Source organism: Moschus berezovskii, chromosome 3, assembly GCF_049115385.1.
Source record: "Moschus berezovskii isolate FMDL1 chromosome 3, NW_MosBer_1.0, whole genome shotgun sequence".
Taxonomy (NCBI): Eukaryota; Metazoa; Chordata; class Mammalia; order Artiodactyla; family Moschidae; genus Moschus; species Moschus berezovskii.
Window position 1 is genome coordinate 78749247 of NC_142462.1, and position 16562 is coordinate 78765808.

Genomic DNA, 16562 nt, shown 5'->3' on the forward strand with positions numbered 1-16562 from the left:
TGAGCTATAAAAACTCTGTGAATTTTAGATGTTTCACATCTTCAACATGAAGGCAATAAACATTAAAATATTAATATTAACAAAGGTACAATGAGGAATTCAAATAAGTCCATTTTTCAACTTTAGGAACCATCATACTACTTCATTTAAGAGACAAGCATTAGTTGCAATCATTCAAATTCAGTTCTTTGAATTAGAAACATTTTTATAAATTTCACTTATATCTTAGTACCCATCAAATGTATACTACCTAAAAATTACTATGATTTCCATGTACTATTGATGGCATACTTACATGAATACATATCTCATAGTCGATATAAGAGTGCCAGAAGTCCTCCTTCTGAATCCTAGGATCTCGAACCCAGACACTTACAAATTCCTGTAAGGGCATCACAAAGAAATATGTTTCAGAATTGCAAGTAGGGCTCGGAAGGGCTGAGAGAAATGACTGTACTAGAACAAAACTGAAAGGAGCTTTAACTGATGTGGTTGTAATCCTTTAAAAAAACAAGAAGTTAATGAATCAAGCACCACAGGAAGTCCAAAATCACTATTGCCACAAATGGAATTTTTACAATAACGCAAAACTGAGCTGGGCGTGATTTGGTTTTACAGGTTATACGAAGACAATAAGAACAGAGTATTCTGAAACTGATTTTCAATTTTTAATCATGAAAAATAGGTTCACATTTTTATCAAGTTTTAAAAAAGGTCATTTCATACTTTCTTCATTTCTCTGCATTAAAACTACAGGCCCTGCCTGATAAGCTACTTGCTAGAACACTAATAAGAAAGAGTGAGAAAAGGGCAAGTGTGAAAAGCAAGCAAGGAGAGTTGAAAATGACTTCTGTGCACCCCGAGGCCCTGAGAATAAGCTACACTAACTTAGTAATGTGAATAGAAAGATGGGTACTTTTGACATACGTTTCTATTTTTAAAATATACTTTCCCATGTGGTAAACTACTTCTTCATAACAACCTCATGTTATAGGTAAAAGTTAGAGAAGTTAAAAAAATACAGAGTAGATCATTTTATTCCTTTTTAAAGATAATAAGAACAGGAAATACAGGGTAAAATTTAAAATACTTTTTTTTAAAGTGCTCTTCACTACATCAGCTTAATTTTAAAATATGAAAACACATACAACAAAAAATTGTTATGTTTGGCATGATAATCTTTGAAAGTATCATTTATTCATTTGATGCTTATAAATTTGCTAACTGAACTTCATTTTAAATATTTTTAACCTTTTGTTTTGAAGAAAAAAAAGACTTCAGGACTGAAATTGTAGGCATTTCTACTGCTTTGCTTTGGCACATCTGAGAAGCAGGTTGTCAATCCTCCAGAGCAGAAGAAGAAATATTATGGAGTTTTCTGGACAAAGAATCTCTATTCTGTTATGCAGATAATAAAATAAGAGTTTGCAAGACAGAAAATTAACAGAAAAGGAGAAAAACAGTCCACATTCCCTTAAATAGCTTTTGCTACCTATTAAGTCTCACCTTCTAAAGTAATACTTTGTTCTTTCATTGGAGATTTCTGCCCTACTGCTTGTCCTCAATATGCATACAGAGGTGATCAGTTAATGCTCCAAAAAGACTTATTTTGAAATCTTTTCATTATGTATTTTTAAAGTCATTTAGAAGGCAACAGTACAGCAATGTTCTAAACATTTTGGCCATTACTTCTTAAACGCACATTCTTAATTATAAGAATTGTAAAAACAATTGTTGACAAGAGCCCCTCTTAAATAAAGTGTGACTGGTTCAGTGTAAAGCAGATCCTGCCCAGGGGCAGAAATTAAACAGAACACAGGCACCCTGCCCTCAGTACACATTTCACCTCCATCTCCTACCAGACTGTGTGTACGTAACTCATTTTCCCACAGTGCTTTTCACACACCCATAGTTCTTAGAAGGAATGAATCAATCATCAGTGAATCAATAAACAGAGGGACAAATAGGTTAAGAATAGGAGAGAAGACCAGAGTCCAGGGTAGACCACATCTAACCTTCTAAAGTGTCCCCACATATTCAGGGCAAGACAGAATGTGGACAAGGGCTAGCAAGGTTATCCTGACCGTGTTCAGCCTGACTAAGGGAGAAGGTTCCTAGTCATCCAGTCACATGTAAGCCACACTCCCTCAACTGGTGCTGGAAGCTCCACTTTTCCACTGGAGAAGCAGAAGTTCTTAAAAATCCCACAGGGGAAATTAAATATTTCCAACAGTTCAGTGTTCCATATTAACAGTAGAAGACACGTACCCGTTACTGAAATAGTGAGCCTTTACCCAGGTTAAACAAAAACGAAAAGACAAATGCATTTGTCAATTTTCTACAAACCTGTCATTTAAAAAAGGGTTTCTGAACTAAAATTATAGAATCCACAGTTACTACAGCATCACAGACTCCTTTACCACTCAACATATTATTAATTGAAAATGGTAGTAATGACAAATATTTCTCAAAAAAATCAGAACTTTTCCCCCCTACTTGCTTGCGATTGTTCAACTACTAACATCTAAACTTTCAGTAATATGTCCCTTTTCATGGAAAGAACACTGAAATTATGGTCACAAGACCAATGGTAAATTCTTGCTCACTTACTTCCTAAATTATGTGCTTATTCACTGAGCCTCTGTTTCTACATCAGGAAAATAGGAATGATGCCTATCCAACCTATCTCAGCTGCTCATTAAGAGGATCAAATTATAAAATACCTATGAAGGCACCAGGAAAAATTTTATTATGCTATATGAAATCAAATATTATATTGACTTTCTATATATATAGAAAGGAAAGTGCTTATAAACCCAAAGCTTGAAGGTCTTCCCATAGACCTTGGTAATAAGCTTCAGAAAAGCTAACCCAATTATCTTTTTTAAGTATGAATTTATTAATTTAAGAACATAGTAGCAAATAGTTTAATACTGTAATTTTTCAGTAAAAGGCAGAGAGACCTAAAGATTTCACAGGACTCACTTGGAGCAGTCCCCTCATAATATTTGTAGAAGGAATGAATATCATAATGACAAATTACAGTAAGGAACCTAGTTTCCTCATCTTAATGGGTTAGAATTCTAAAACTATGCTGGGAAAAAAGAAAATCTCCTAAGAACACAGCAATGCACTTTAAACGCACACTCAAAATTAACTATGGTGCTAGTTTCCCAGTCCTGAAAATCTTTAACTTGAAGTGCTAAATGGTAAGTTTCCTTCCTTCTCATTCCCTTCCACGTCTCTGTGGCCCTGAGAGCCATCCCAAGCTGCTGTTCTTCACATCCTGTTACCATTCCAGGGTGACCTCATCCAAACATATGGTTTCAAGCACTCAGCACGAACTGATGATTCTCTCTCGATCTTGGTTCAGGCATCTCCCCACATATCCAGCCTCCTGCCTAGAAGGCTCACTTGAAAATCCCACTAGTGCACAGAGTTCACACTCTTCCCACATCCTCCTCCTCATTTCATCCCCAGAAATCCCAGCCAAAAATACAGAGTCCCCAGACCTCTGTCTTTGACTCACTGACCAAGTCCTGCAGTTTCACCCTCCTTTGATACACCCACCACTCTATTCCCTCTGTGAGTGCTCTGACCCAAGGATGGAGAGCACGCCCAATGTTAATGCAAGTGCTGCTAATTGATCTCTGGGCCCGTATCCAATTCATCCCCCATACTAAAACAAGAACAATTCCAAAGCACACATCTGATGATGTCATTTTCCTGCTGAAAACCCTACAAAACCTGTTCCATAACCTTCAAGATCAAGTTCAAACTCTGTAGCTAGCACAATACAGCCTTTCATGATTTTCACTCTACTTATCTCCAAAGGCAAAGCTTGGGTCACCATACGTAACAGGTCGTTTCACACCTGCGTGCCTTTGAACACACTGTTCTCTCTGCCTGGACTGCTGTCCTCATCCCGCTTTCGGTTCTTTTATTTTTTGCTAACTCAAATCCATTTTCAAAATGTAACTCAGTCTCTAGAAATCCTTCTGGAATTCCTCTGGAAATCCTCAGATTCCTCCAGTCTGATTAATTTGACTCTTCTCCAAGTCCCTACTGCCTCCAGGCAGACCTTGGGCATCCTCTCTTTCACTGTGCCTTGTTGCACTGTACTTACCTGCAGGCCTCCTTCACTAGATGCTAAGCTCCTTTAGGGTAGCTTAGGCTTTACAGTATAACTTGAGTGCCTGGCACATCCAAAGCAGTCCATTAATACCACTTAATGAATAAATGAACGCCTGTAGGAATAAATAAATGTGCCTTCAGAGGGAAAAATAAAGATGAGATCAAACCTAACTGAAATAAAAACCTCATCCACTTGGGTTATTGGACTCCATGAATTAATGATAAGTTATTTAGCAGCTGGTCTAAAGTTTATCTTAATTTAACAAACCCCTTCCTCTAAGGGCGTGCCAATTAACAGCACATGGCTACAAGAGCAATGTTTAAGATCTATGAGTATCAACTGTTTATCGAGCACCCTAAAGAACTCCAGAAGCACCTATTTACATAGAAATAATTGAAAATCATCCTGAGAGCTCCAATAACCGGAGTCCCCTAAGACTTCTACCAGACGACAATTTGTTTGCCTAGCTGGAGTTAAAATACGTACTTGAAAGTAATAAAAGTACATTTATTTTAAAATATTCCATAATTCAGATGGGCCTCCCCTCCCCCACCCCACAATTAGCAGGAATTAGTGAAGTTTCCAGATACTTCCAGCTATGAGCAGCACACCCGGGAAGCCAAGGTTCACCTATAATCCCTTAATTAGACGCATCCCTCATGATCCTGCCCACCATCCTTCAAGGGAATGTTGACAGTCTGTCAGCCACAAAGGACAGCTCCAAGTTCCATACCTAGAATCATATGGATTTCCTATGAAAATTGCTTCTGCAGCAGCAGTTAGTCAATTTAATAACCTTATTAAACACTTTAATGACTTCTTGGTCCTAATGATTATTTCTAGTATGAAGGAAGAAGTCAGGCAGAGTAGAATTAAAAATTTAAGCTAACTGATCCCTACTGTTCTCCATGTGAAAACAGGCTTCTGAAGAAAGACTGCTGCACTGTTTGAAAATCTAATTCCTATGTTGTCTTATAATAATCATGCCTTGGTTTCAATGTACCCCCTTCCCTCTCCCAGCCCCATTCCATGTTCAACCTTTATCCATGTATCCATCTACCTTGTCTTTTTTCCCTTAGTCCTTAGATGAGATGAAATCAACAGTAACAATCATCATACTGAACAAAGCATGCATATGGGTCATGCACTGTGGTGTTATACACATGTTTTCCTTTAATCTTTACAACAATCCTAAGAGGTCAGTAATATTATTACCGCATTTTACAGATTTAGAAAAAAAAAATTGGCTTCTAAAGCTTGAACAACTGACTCAAAGTCAAATGGCCAATAGGCTCAGCTAGGTTTCAAACTCCAGTCTGCCTTGCTCCAAAGCCTGTGCCTTAAACACATTCTATCTGGTGGTTCTTAAGCAATAAATAATAAATCTCCAATTTCACTGTATTTTCAATTTCACATAAGTGCATTATTCTGGAGTGGAAAAAATTATTTTCTTTGCTATTAGCTACAGCATCAGTTCAACCAGCATGCTCTTCTGAAATTCTGCCCCACTAGCCTCTCAAAGGCCTTATATTTTATTTTCATGTTTCTGGCACCAAGCACAGTTACTGGTACCCATTAGTAAGTGCTCGTGAAATACTTGAGAATTAATTAACCAATTGATTTCCGAGAAGATTCAAAAACAAAGGATGTATAGGTTCTGTATCCTGAAAATTATAAGATGCTGTTGAAAAAAAATCAAAGAAGTATATACTTCTTTGTATATATTTATGGATTGGATGGTTGGCTGGCAACACCAACTCAATGGACATGAGTTTAGCAAGCTCTGGGAGTTGGTAATAGACAGGGAAGCCTGGCATGCTGCAGTCCATGAGGTCGCAAAGAGTCGGACGTGATTGAGCGACTGAACTGAACTGAACTGATGCTGAAGCTGAAACTCCAATAGTTTGGCCACCTGATGCGAAGAGCTGACTCACTGGAAAAGACCCTGATGCTGGGAAAGATTGAGGGCAAGAGGACAAGGGGGCAGCAGAGAATGAGATGGTTGGATGGCATCACTGACTTAATGGACATGAGACTGAGCAAACTCAGGCAGACAGTGATGGACAGAGAAGCCTGGCATGTTGCAGTTCATGGGGTCACAAAGAGTGGGACATGAGTTAGTGACTAAATGAACAATAAAACTTTTTTAGAAAAGAAATATAGGAGAAAAATTTTGCAACCTATAGTTAGAAAAAAAGCTCTTAGATTTGACACCAAGAGTATAATTCATACAAGGTAAGAGAGCTAAGGACTTCCCTGGTGGCCCAGTGGTTAAGACTCAGCACTCCCAATGCAAGGGGCACAGGTTCGATCCCTGGTCAGGGAACTAAGATCTTGCATGCCACACACTTCAGACAAAAAATAAAATACAATAGATAAATCCTTTAAAATGTTTAAAAAAAAAAAAAAGGAAAGAGAGCTAAATTCTACCTCACCAAAATTAAAAGCCTTTGCTCTGTACATCCTGCAAAGAGGCTGCAAACACAAATTACAGACTGGAAGAACATATCTGCAAATCACTCATTCCTCAAAGGACTTGTAGTTAGAATATATAAAGAATTCTCAAAACCCAACATTTTAAAAAAAACAAAGAATTCAACTAGAAAATGGGCAAAACACATGAAAAGACATTTCACTAAGGAGGTGACATAGACAGTCAGAAGCACATGAAAAGACATGCAACATCATTAGCCATTGTGCGTGAGTGTCAGTCGCTCAGTCATGTCCAACCCCTTGTGACCCCATGGACTGTAGCCTGCCAGGCTCCTCTGTTCATGGAATTCTCCAGGCAAGAATATTGGAGCGGGCTGCCATGCCCTTCTCCAGGGGATCTTCCCAACTAGGGATCGAACCCAGGTCTCCCACATTGCAGGCAGAGTCTTTACCATTTGAGCTACCCAGGAAGCCATTCAGTTCAGTTCAGTTCAGTCACTCAGCCGTGTCCAACTCTTTGCGACCCCATGAATCACAGCACGCCAGGCCTCCCTGTCCATCACCAACTCCCGGAGTTCACTCAAACTCACCTCCATCGAGTCGGTGATGCCATCCAGCCATCTCATTCTCTGTCGTCCCCGTCTCCTCCCACTCCCAATCCCTCCTAGCATCAGACTCTTTTCCAGTGAGTCAACTCGTCGCATGAGGTGGCCAAAGTATTGCAGTTTCAGCTTTAGCATCAGTCCTTCCAATGAACACCCAGGATTGATCTCCTTTAGAATGGACTGGTTGGATCTCCTTGCAGTACAAGGGACTCTCAAGAGTCTTCTCCAACACCACAGTTCAAAAGCATCAATTCTTCGGCAATCAGCTTTCTTCACAGTCCAACTCTCACATCCATACATGACCACGGGAAAAACCGAAGCCATTAGGGAAATGCAAATTAACACCACAATGATATGCCACTACATACCTATCACAGTTTCTAATGGTATTATCACTATCTTTTTTATTTTAGCCATTTTGACAGGTAGACTTTTTAAATCTCCACTGTAGTCTAGCTTTAATCTTTATAGTACAGTAAACATAACTGTTAACTAAAAACACATTTATTCGGATTACAAAAAGATGAATGCAGACAAAAGCTAATATCCAAAGCAGGTGTTAGGTGCTAGTGAGTTTCAGTTTTTTATAACCTTGATGAGAATTTTCTATCACAAAAATGAAAACTTGTTTCATTTTGTACGCCCTTTCTCAGAACATTTTTTCCTATTCCAAAGTATATACCATTTTATATGTTTATGCATTTGAACTGGAAGACTCATTCATTCAATTAAAATGTGTTGAGCCCTGGCTCAGTGCCAGCAGAGAACAGAATTTAACCCAACACCTTATTCACCAGGGTTCTAACAAGGACTCCCACATAACAATCTCAAAACTAAAATTTAGCCCATTTCACACAAACTACATTCTTTTACAAATAACATCCTTGAAAGGCAGAAGAAATGTACCAAGTAACCTTCCTTTATTTCCTGATAACAATTATAATAAATAACCTAAAAGACATACTACAAGGGATGTTACTTGTCACTTTATAGCTTGAAGTAGGTTTAAATGCCATGCTCTGGCAGTTTTGAATGATGACTTTTAAGAAAGCTTTTATTACTTCAGGATAAGTAACTGTGGGTGAGCTTTGCCTTTTACATGAATTATAATAATTTGTGATGTTACAAGTTTCTCTACACAAGCAGCATCCAGAATTAAGTAGTTACCTTTCTGTATCTCATAATACATTAGGAAAAGTCCAGTGGAAAAAGACTCACCTTTTACAACAAGAAATAATTGCCAACCTGTGTTAAACTACACAAGAACATGAAAGATCAGCAAAATCCAGAATTTGAAAATGTCTACAGGTCAAAAGATGCAGTTTCTTCAACAAATAAATTGCACAAGGGGGAAAAAGGGCAGAATAAGAGGTTTTAAGCAATATATTAACCAAATGCCATGTGTATTCCTTATTTGCATCAGGATTAGAATAACCAAATATACACAATTTTTTTCAACATCATCAGGGAGACTTGAACACTGAATATTTGATGGTATAAAGGAATTAATGTTAGTTATTTAAGGTGTGATAATGTGGTGTGTTTCCAAGAAGGGCCATTTGTCAGAAATGCATACTGAAATATTTACAGATGAAATTACACTATGCCTAAAATTCATTTCAGATAATGCACTGGGTGGTAGCAGAAGAAAATGGGTGGGGGTGGGGCTTGGTCATGAATTAATAATGTGTTAATTGTTGAACCCTTAAGCGTATAAGGGTTCATTATACTTTTCTACTTTGCATATGTTTAAATTTTATAATGAAAAGTTTAAACCAGTCAAAGAAGAGAAGCAAGAGAGGAAGAGAAAAAGGGATGGAACTCATCTCAAGAGGACTGCTTTACAAAGAGACATATATGGCACCTGAAAGTGAAAGTAAGTCAGAAATGTGAATCTAAAAGAGCTAACCATGAGTTCAGCCTGTACTGACACCACTAACATAATGGCATCCTAATACTTATCTACCTTTGGAAAATAAGATTTTTTCATTATTATAAAAATAAAATATTATGTAACTAGAGAGAGAGATACAATTGCAAATTCAGATGATAACACCATGGAAATGAAGTCCCCCTCCAATTGTACTCCTAGTTTCCTGTCCACCTATCTAGGACTTTTATACATTTTTAATATTATATATATATATATAACTGGCATATATATGGATATAGCATATATATATGTGCCACATATATAAAATATTATAGACATAAGTAGCGTATATATGTGTCTATACATGGATTTGCTCACTTGTGTCCAACTCTTTGCAACCCCATGGACTGCAGACCTCCAGGCTCCTATGTCTATAGAATTTTCCAGGCAAGAATACTGGAGTGGGTTGCCATTTCCTTCTCCAAGGGATCTTCCCAACCCAGTATTGAACCTGAGTCTCTTACATCTCCTGCACTGGCAGGCAGGTTTTTTACTACCAGAGCCACCTGGGAAGCCACCTGTGTGTATACATATATATATATATATATATAGGAGCACACTGTAAATACTGCTTCATACCTTGGTTTATTCATTGCACAATCTTTTAGAAATCTTTATGTGTGAGCACATAAAACTCAATGTTATTTGTTTTAAAACAAATTGTTTACTTTAGTACAGTTTTAAACATACAGGAAAACTGTTCAAAGATAACAGAGAATTCCCATATATCCTATATGGGATATATGGAAACTATATACCCAGTTTCCCCGATTATTACATAATATCACATATGTAGGGAGGAAAGGAGGAAGGAAAAATAAATTTATCTCTGGCGACTGGGAAAGGGTCATGTCTTGTCTTGTTGCTTCCCTTCGAAAGTCCCCAGCATCTCAGGACACCAGGTAGAGGCCTTGCTTATGGATATTCTTTAATATTATTAATGGGTTCCAGCTTAGTCAGTTTCCAATCAGAAATCAACATTAAAAAATGCTTTCCTAGAGCAAGCCCAAAATGTTACCATCAATCAGCCTAAGTGTATCTTGAACATCTAAGTGTCAAGCTCAGAGCCAACACATCCAAAATAGCAGCACCTCCCTCCTAACTCTCCTTGTAGGGGCCTGAGTGGCTGGGTCCTCATGGGTCCTGGAACTTTCCCAGACCCACTTTGGTTCTGCTCTGCTCAGGGTATCTCTGGCCACAGAGCTAATACATTTATTATCACTCAAGTGTCAATAAATAGTGAAGTGAAGTGGAAAGTGTTAGTCGCTCAGCTGTGTCCAACTCTTTGTGACGGCAAGCACTGTAGCCCCAGGCTCCTCTGTCCATGGAATTCTTCAGGCAAGAATACTAGAGTGGGTAGCCATTCCCTTCTCCACGGGATCTTCTCAGCTAGGGAACAAACCTGCATTGCAGGCAGATTCTTTACCATCTGAGCCACCAGTGAAGCCCTAATAATTGGTAACTGACATTATATCCAATATAAAGTATGCACATTTTGAAGGAATAAAAACCCTTATCCAAAAGGCATGAATCTCTAGAAGTTTAACTCAGCCATCATGATTCAGGAGAGCTGGGGAGACACACACACACAAAAAAAACAGGTCTCAGCACACCCTTCCTGTCACATCACATACACGAGACTGTCTCACTTAAACCAAGAAAGCCCTGGGCAGAGGAACAAACCCAGTTTCTTGGAGGGGTTAGAATGTGAGACTCCATGAAAGACTATAAACTGCTTATTTACATATCACATAAGATGAGCTCCATGTAGCTGGAGCCAAAGGGCCTTCAGTTCAGTTCAGTTCAGTTCAGTCGCTCAGTCGTGTCTGACTCTTTGCGACCCCATGAATCACAGCACACCAGGCCTCCGTGTCCATCACCAACTCCCGGAGTTCACTCAAACTCATGTCCATCGAGTCGGTGATGCCATCCAGCCATCTCATTGTCTGTCGTCCCCATCTCCTCCTGCCCACAATCCCTCCCTAGTAATGTAGAAAACTCAAACTGTTCATTCTGGACATTAGAATATGCAGAGAACAAAAATGCCTGACTCCACAAAAGACACCATCTGAAACGTGTTTCCTGTCACAGCCACCTGCCTTCTCATAAGGGTTCTGGGTTCTGTCTCATTAAACAGAAGAGTTGATTCAGTTGGGTCCATCTAATTATTCTTATTAAAATATGTAACCATAATATTTTAATTGTAAATTAAAGCTGCATGCATGAATGAATCTGAATTCATTTTAATTTTACAATGGCCCAGTGCCAAGGCCTTTTTATGGGGAAGATCCATCAGCACGGATACTGCTCTCATGGGAATTCAAACCAATGTGCAAATGGAACATGTTTAACTAACAAGGGAGCCTCTCCCTCCCTGCTCTCCTCTCTCTAGATTTATTGCAGTAATAAAGCTATTTTAACGAGAGAGTGCAATTGACTCCCCACTACCCCCCCCATCTTTAAAAGAAAAATTTACCAAACTTCTAGGCTGGCACTACCAGTTAGGTGGAACCAAGATGTCAGTCCGGGGCCATCTGCATCTTAAACTTTCTTTTTCTTGCCACACTGCATGGCTTGTGGGATCTTAGTTCCCCAACCAGGGATCGAACCCCGGCCCTAGCAGTGAAAGCATGGAGTTCGAACCAATGGATTGCCAGGGAGTTCCCCGGTGTGCATCTTGAACAAGGATGGTAACTAGATCTCAATTCATGTGCCAACCTCATGATTAATTAGCAACGTCTCCTGTGGGCACTGAGTGCAAAGTACTTATACACACACTGCCCCCTGGGTCCAGATTCTAGAGTAATTAGGGATACTGCATTCAGCCCTCACAGACCCAGTTGTGGGGGAACTGAATTCTTTTCCACTAAACAGCCACCAGCCAGTAGGATATTGAAAGTCTCCACCAAAACCTCCTCCACTGCTAACTGGCACTGACTCCAGGGTGCTGCTGGGTAGTGTTGAGATAAAAATACCTTGATAACTGAGGCTTGAGGAAAGCCTCTTCTGGACTTATAAGCTGAGGCCTGAACAATAAGGAGTCGTCAGCCAGCCAAGGTGGTGTGAAAGCAGTGCGAAAAACATCTGTCAAAGCGCAGGAGCCCAGGGCTAGCAGAGCAATAAAGTCTCTGAAATAAGGACTGAGATGGGCGCTGGGTAGAGGAAGGGTGGGAGACGAGCCTGGGGAAAGAAGCAGGGTAAGATCATCTGGGGCCTTAGAAACCACATTGAGGAATTTGCACTTTGTTCTAAGAGCAATGTGTTAGAAGCCAGGAAGTCACTCTGACCACATGCCGAAAACGAACTGATATGTGATGAGCATGAATGTGCTATGGCACATTGAGAATCGCGCTTTGCTGTGCTGGTTTCTTGCTAACCGAGGCCAAAGTAAATTTCTAGACACTATACCTCTTTCTCCTTATGGGTATTTTCCTTTTCAGCTGAAGGACTTTCCAGTTTAAAATTCTTTAACGTTATGCAGTTGCATTAACACTCTGTGTGTGCTATGTGCTCAGTCGTGTCCAACCCTTTGCAACCCCACGGACTATAGCCCACCAGGCTCCTCTGGCCATGGGATTCTCCAGGCAAGAATACTGGAGTGGGTTGCATTTCCTTCTCCAGGGAATCTTCCTGACCCAGGGATTGAACCCAGGTCTCCTGCATTACAGGTGGTCTCTTTACTAACTGAGCCACCAGAGAAACATTAATGTTATAACATTACATAATTAATTATAATAAAGGACTTTTGCAAGGTCAATAAAATGCTTTCTTTAAGTATGTAGTTGGTTAAAATTTGTGTCTAGCTTTTATGAATTGAAATGAACTAAAAATTAACATCAAGCGATTAAGCCAGCCAAGACAAAAAGAAAAAGAAACGCTTCTTCTAATTGGAAAAAAAAAAAAAGGTCTCTGTTGCTTTCATGGGAAGCTTTCCCCCCAGGAGAACAATTTTTAAAATGTGCCTTTGGAATAATGCTGGCAGCACAGCCCGGCTCCCTTGGCATAGCCTGCCCAGGGCTCAGGCCAATACAGGTGTGTAGTGAAACATTCAGCTTACCTGAAGGGAGGTCTGGCCTCTGCCTCTGACTACTGGGAGGTTATCTCTAGGCCCCCAGTATGTCCTGACTGACATGAGTATCTTTGTTTGCCTGGGCTTTGACCACTGGACAGTCTAACAATGTGAATATGTTGGAGGCTTAAGGTCATGCTGTATGAGCTATGACCTCTGGAGGAACTGGAGACTAAAGGCCTGATCCCAGGAGGAGTGGACACTAAAGACTGGCCATGCAGGCAGGATGTTGTTGTTGTTCAGTCGCTAAGTCCTGTCTGACTCTGGGACCCCATGGACTGTAGCACGGCAGGCCTTCCTGTCCTCCAGTATCTCGTGGAGTTTGTGCAAGTTCATGTCCATTAAGTCAGTGATACTATCTAACCATCTCATCCTCTGCCGCCCTCTTCTTCTCCTGCCTTCAATCTTTCCCAGGATCAGAGCCTTTTCCAATGAGTTGGTTTTTTGAATCAGGTGGCTCTTCGAATCTGGAGCTTCAGCATCAGTCCTTCCAAGGAATATTTAGGGTTGATCTCCTTTAGGATTGAGATCAACATCTGAATATCCTGGTTTGATCTCCTTGCAGTCCAAGAGACTCTCAAGAGTCTTCTCCAGCATGCAGCATGAGCCTCAGAGAAATCTCTGGACACAAAAGGCTCCAGGGAGCTTCTCTTAGGCATTATCATACAGAGGAGAGCTACTATCACACCCAGTAGCTCTGCATTTGGACCGTTCCCCAGGGTGACCCTCTGCACCTCTCCCTTCAGCTGATCCTAACTGGTCTCCTTGCTCTGTAATAAACTATAACCGTGAATGTATCTGTTCTCAGTGAGTTCTGCGAGTCTTTCTTGTGAATAATCAAAACTAAAGCTGGTCTGGGGAACCCCTGAACTTGAAATCACTACTGGAAGTGTCGGCAGTGTGAGGACTTGCAGTTTGGCCAGCTTCCCAGAGAAGGTGTTTCCTGAAGCAAGCAGCTTGATCCCAGTACTGTTTAATACAAGGACAACGAAAAAGCATCCCTGGTCATGGTATTGTGTGGAGCTCACTCTGTGAGGATGTTAGGGAGATTGACTGGAAAGGGATACAAGGTACCTTCTGGGGTGCTGGAAGCATCCATACCTTGAGCTGAGTGGTGGTTACACAGTTGTACACATAAGTGAAAACCTACTGAGCTGCATATATAAGATAAGGGCATTTACTATAATTTACATGTGTTATACCAATTTTTAAAAGCTAAAAAACAAAAACACTCCCTTTGAAAATGGGGTGGGGGGCAGCCTGGACTACAAGTGTGGAAATGGGCTGTACTACTGAAGAGACCCTGAACTCAAACATGGGGCTGAAAGAAAGAATGAGAGATCTAGCAAAGAAGTTTTCTGGAAGGACTCTCTGAAATGGATTGTTTAGGGTTTTACATTTGGGCAAAGCAAACTAAGGACCATGTAGCCATGTTTGACTGTGTCTGCGACTATGTGTGTATACACGGAACTGTTGAATGTACACATGTGATTGAACCTGGAAAGGTCCAACGAAACTACTGAGTTTCATTCAGCTCACCTAATAACAACATGTGTCCTGCAATAATCAGCAGGGCAGACAAACAGGTTCTTCTGAGGGAGACGGCTCAACCCAGGGCTGGTATGCTGGTCATCCTACCCATCTCCCAGCCAGACAGCAACTCAGGAAGCTGGGGTCAGAAGCCTGGAAGGTCAGGCTGTGATGGGGAAGGGACAGCCTTCCCTAAATTATGTGAAACCAATCCCAGAGATCTAAGAGGCAACAAGCAGGACAAAACTGAAACTAGTGGCAGACAGACACCCCGGGTGGTTACCAAAGGTGGGGGAATTCAGAACTAAGTAACAAAGCAGAAAACCCGAGACAGCAGGCCAAAGGGAGACTGCTCAAAGCAAAGCGGGGAGCAGAGCCTGGGAGAATTCTGAGTCATGGAAAATAATACTTTCAGAAGCAGTGGATGGGAGTGGGCAGAGAGAAAGCTCTGGAACCAAAAAATAAGGGCCAAGATGGCTGCAGCAATGCTGGGGAGAGGGGGTGGGGGTGCAGGAAGACAAATGCTTTGTTCTCTCATTAGCCCCTTCTATGATGCCCTATGGTATCTTGACTTTCCTCTACAGATTTATGGTTAGAGAATAAAGAACCAACCTGGAGTGAGTCAAAACACATGAAGTCTTTATTTTCTGATTTCTTAAGACATACCTCTTTCTGCTGTTCTGGAAACATCTTCAACACAGAACACGATCAATCTGAAAAATAAGATACAACACTTGATGATTTGGAACCTCCATACAGGAGTAGATAGGCCCCTGAGGGCCTCCCGCCCAAACTCTCACTGAGAACCTGTCCTCTGGGTCTCTGAAAAGTGTACCTCTGCTCCTCCCAGATCCATCCCCTGAAGACTACACCAGAATGAAGATCGGTCCACCTGGGGATTGGAAGTTTGGGACATGGCAAGACCAAGGCAGCTGGATGATGACAGGCCTTCAAACTGAAGATCAGGCAGAGTCAGGCCAGAGTCGAAATCTTGGGAAAATCAGAAGGGGCTGGAGATGTCAGGGAGCAGAGGGGCCATGAGGCACAGCAGGGCATGCTGGTTAGCACCGAGATGGAGAGAATGAAAAAGATACCCAGAGATCCACCACTGAGAACGGCCCTGACGGTTTCACTGTCAACCCGGTATCACTATCAACAGCCCATTCCTCTGACATTTAAACTACTCCAGAGTTCAGATAAGAGATGCTGTGGCCTCAAGAAGGACAAAGGTTGGAACCTTGACTCTGACCCACAGTCGATACAGGCAGCCTATCGGCTGATTCCAGACCCTGCATGTCCCTAGGATTGTCTATTGTTCCTTAAACCCTCATTTATTACAACAGCTCATTGGAGTTAACACCTACTCCCTGCCCCCTCCTGCACCCCCTCAAAAAAAATTAAATCCCCTGACTCTAAACATGCACATGTACCTTACAATGGAAAGGTGGCTATGACTGCAAAGTCAGAATTTGCCTTTATTTTTATAAAGTACGTCTGACCTCATTTTTCCAGATGATTATCATCCACAAGTATCTCTAAAAGCGTCCCTGGAACCCTAGGGAATACGAGGAAGCAGGAACACCAGCTCTGGCCTCCAGTCCCCCGTGGTGTTGGGGAGGAGGGAACCCAGAGCAGGCAGAGGAAAGAGCTTCTGCAGGAGAGCAGACCTAAATAGGGAGGCGGGGGAATGTCACCTGGGAAAGTTTCCCTGAGAAAGTACTTAAGCTGAGGCCTAAACAGTGGTGTGATTTAGCCCAGAAGGCAACAGGAAAAAGGCATTTTAAGCAGAGGGACTGGAAGGAGGATTAGCTCAAAGGGCTCTGGTTATTGCAGGAATCTCGGCATCACCTGAGAAGT

General features: G+C 41.1%; 1 protein-coding gene across 6 annotated transcripts in view; it reads right to left on the reverse strand.

Moving 5' to 3' along the window:
• The window catches only part of SNX10 (sorting nexin 10), a 66224-nt gene that overhangs the window by 14641 nt on the left and 35021 nt on the right, over positions 1-16562 (reverse strand). For all 6 annotated transcript variants that reach the window (XM_055420989.2, XM_088834604.1, XM_055420988.2 and 3 more), the window contains 2 exons: positions 15372-15418; positions 296-382 (listed from right to left, as the gene is read on the reverse strand). In XM_055420989.2, the coding sequence (XP_055276964.1) occupies positions 296-382; positions 15372-15395 (111 nt within the window). In that variant the 5' untranslated portion in view covers positions 15396-15418. Of the gene's footprint in view, positions 1-295; positions 383-15371; positions 15419-16562 lie in introns of those variants that run through there.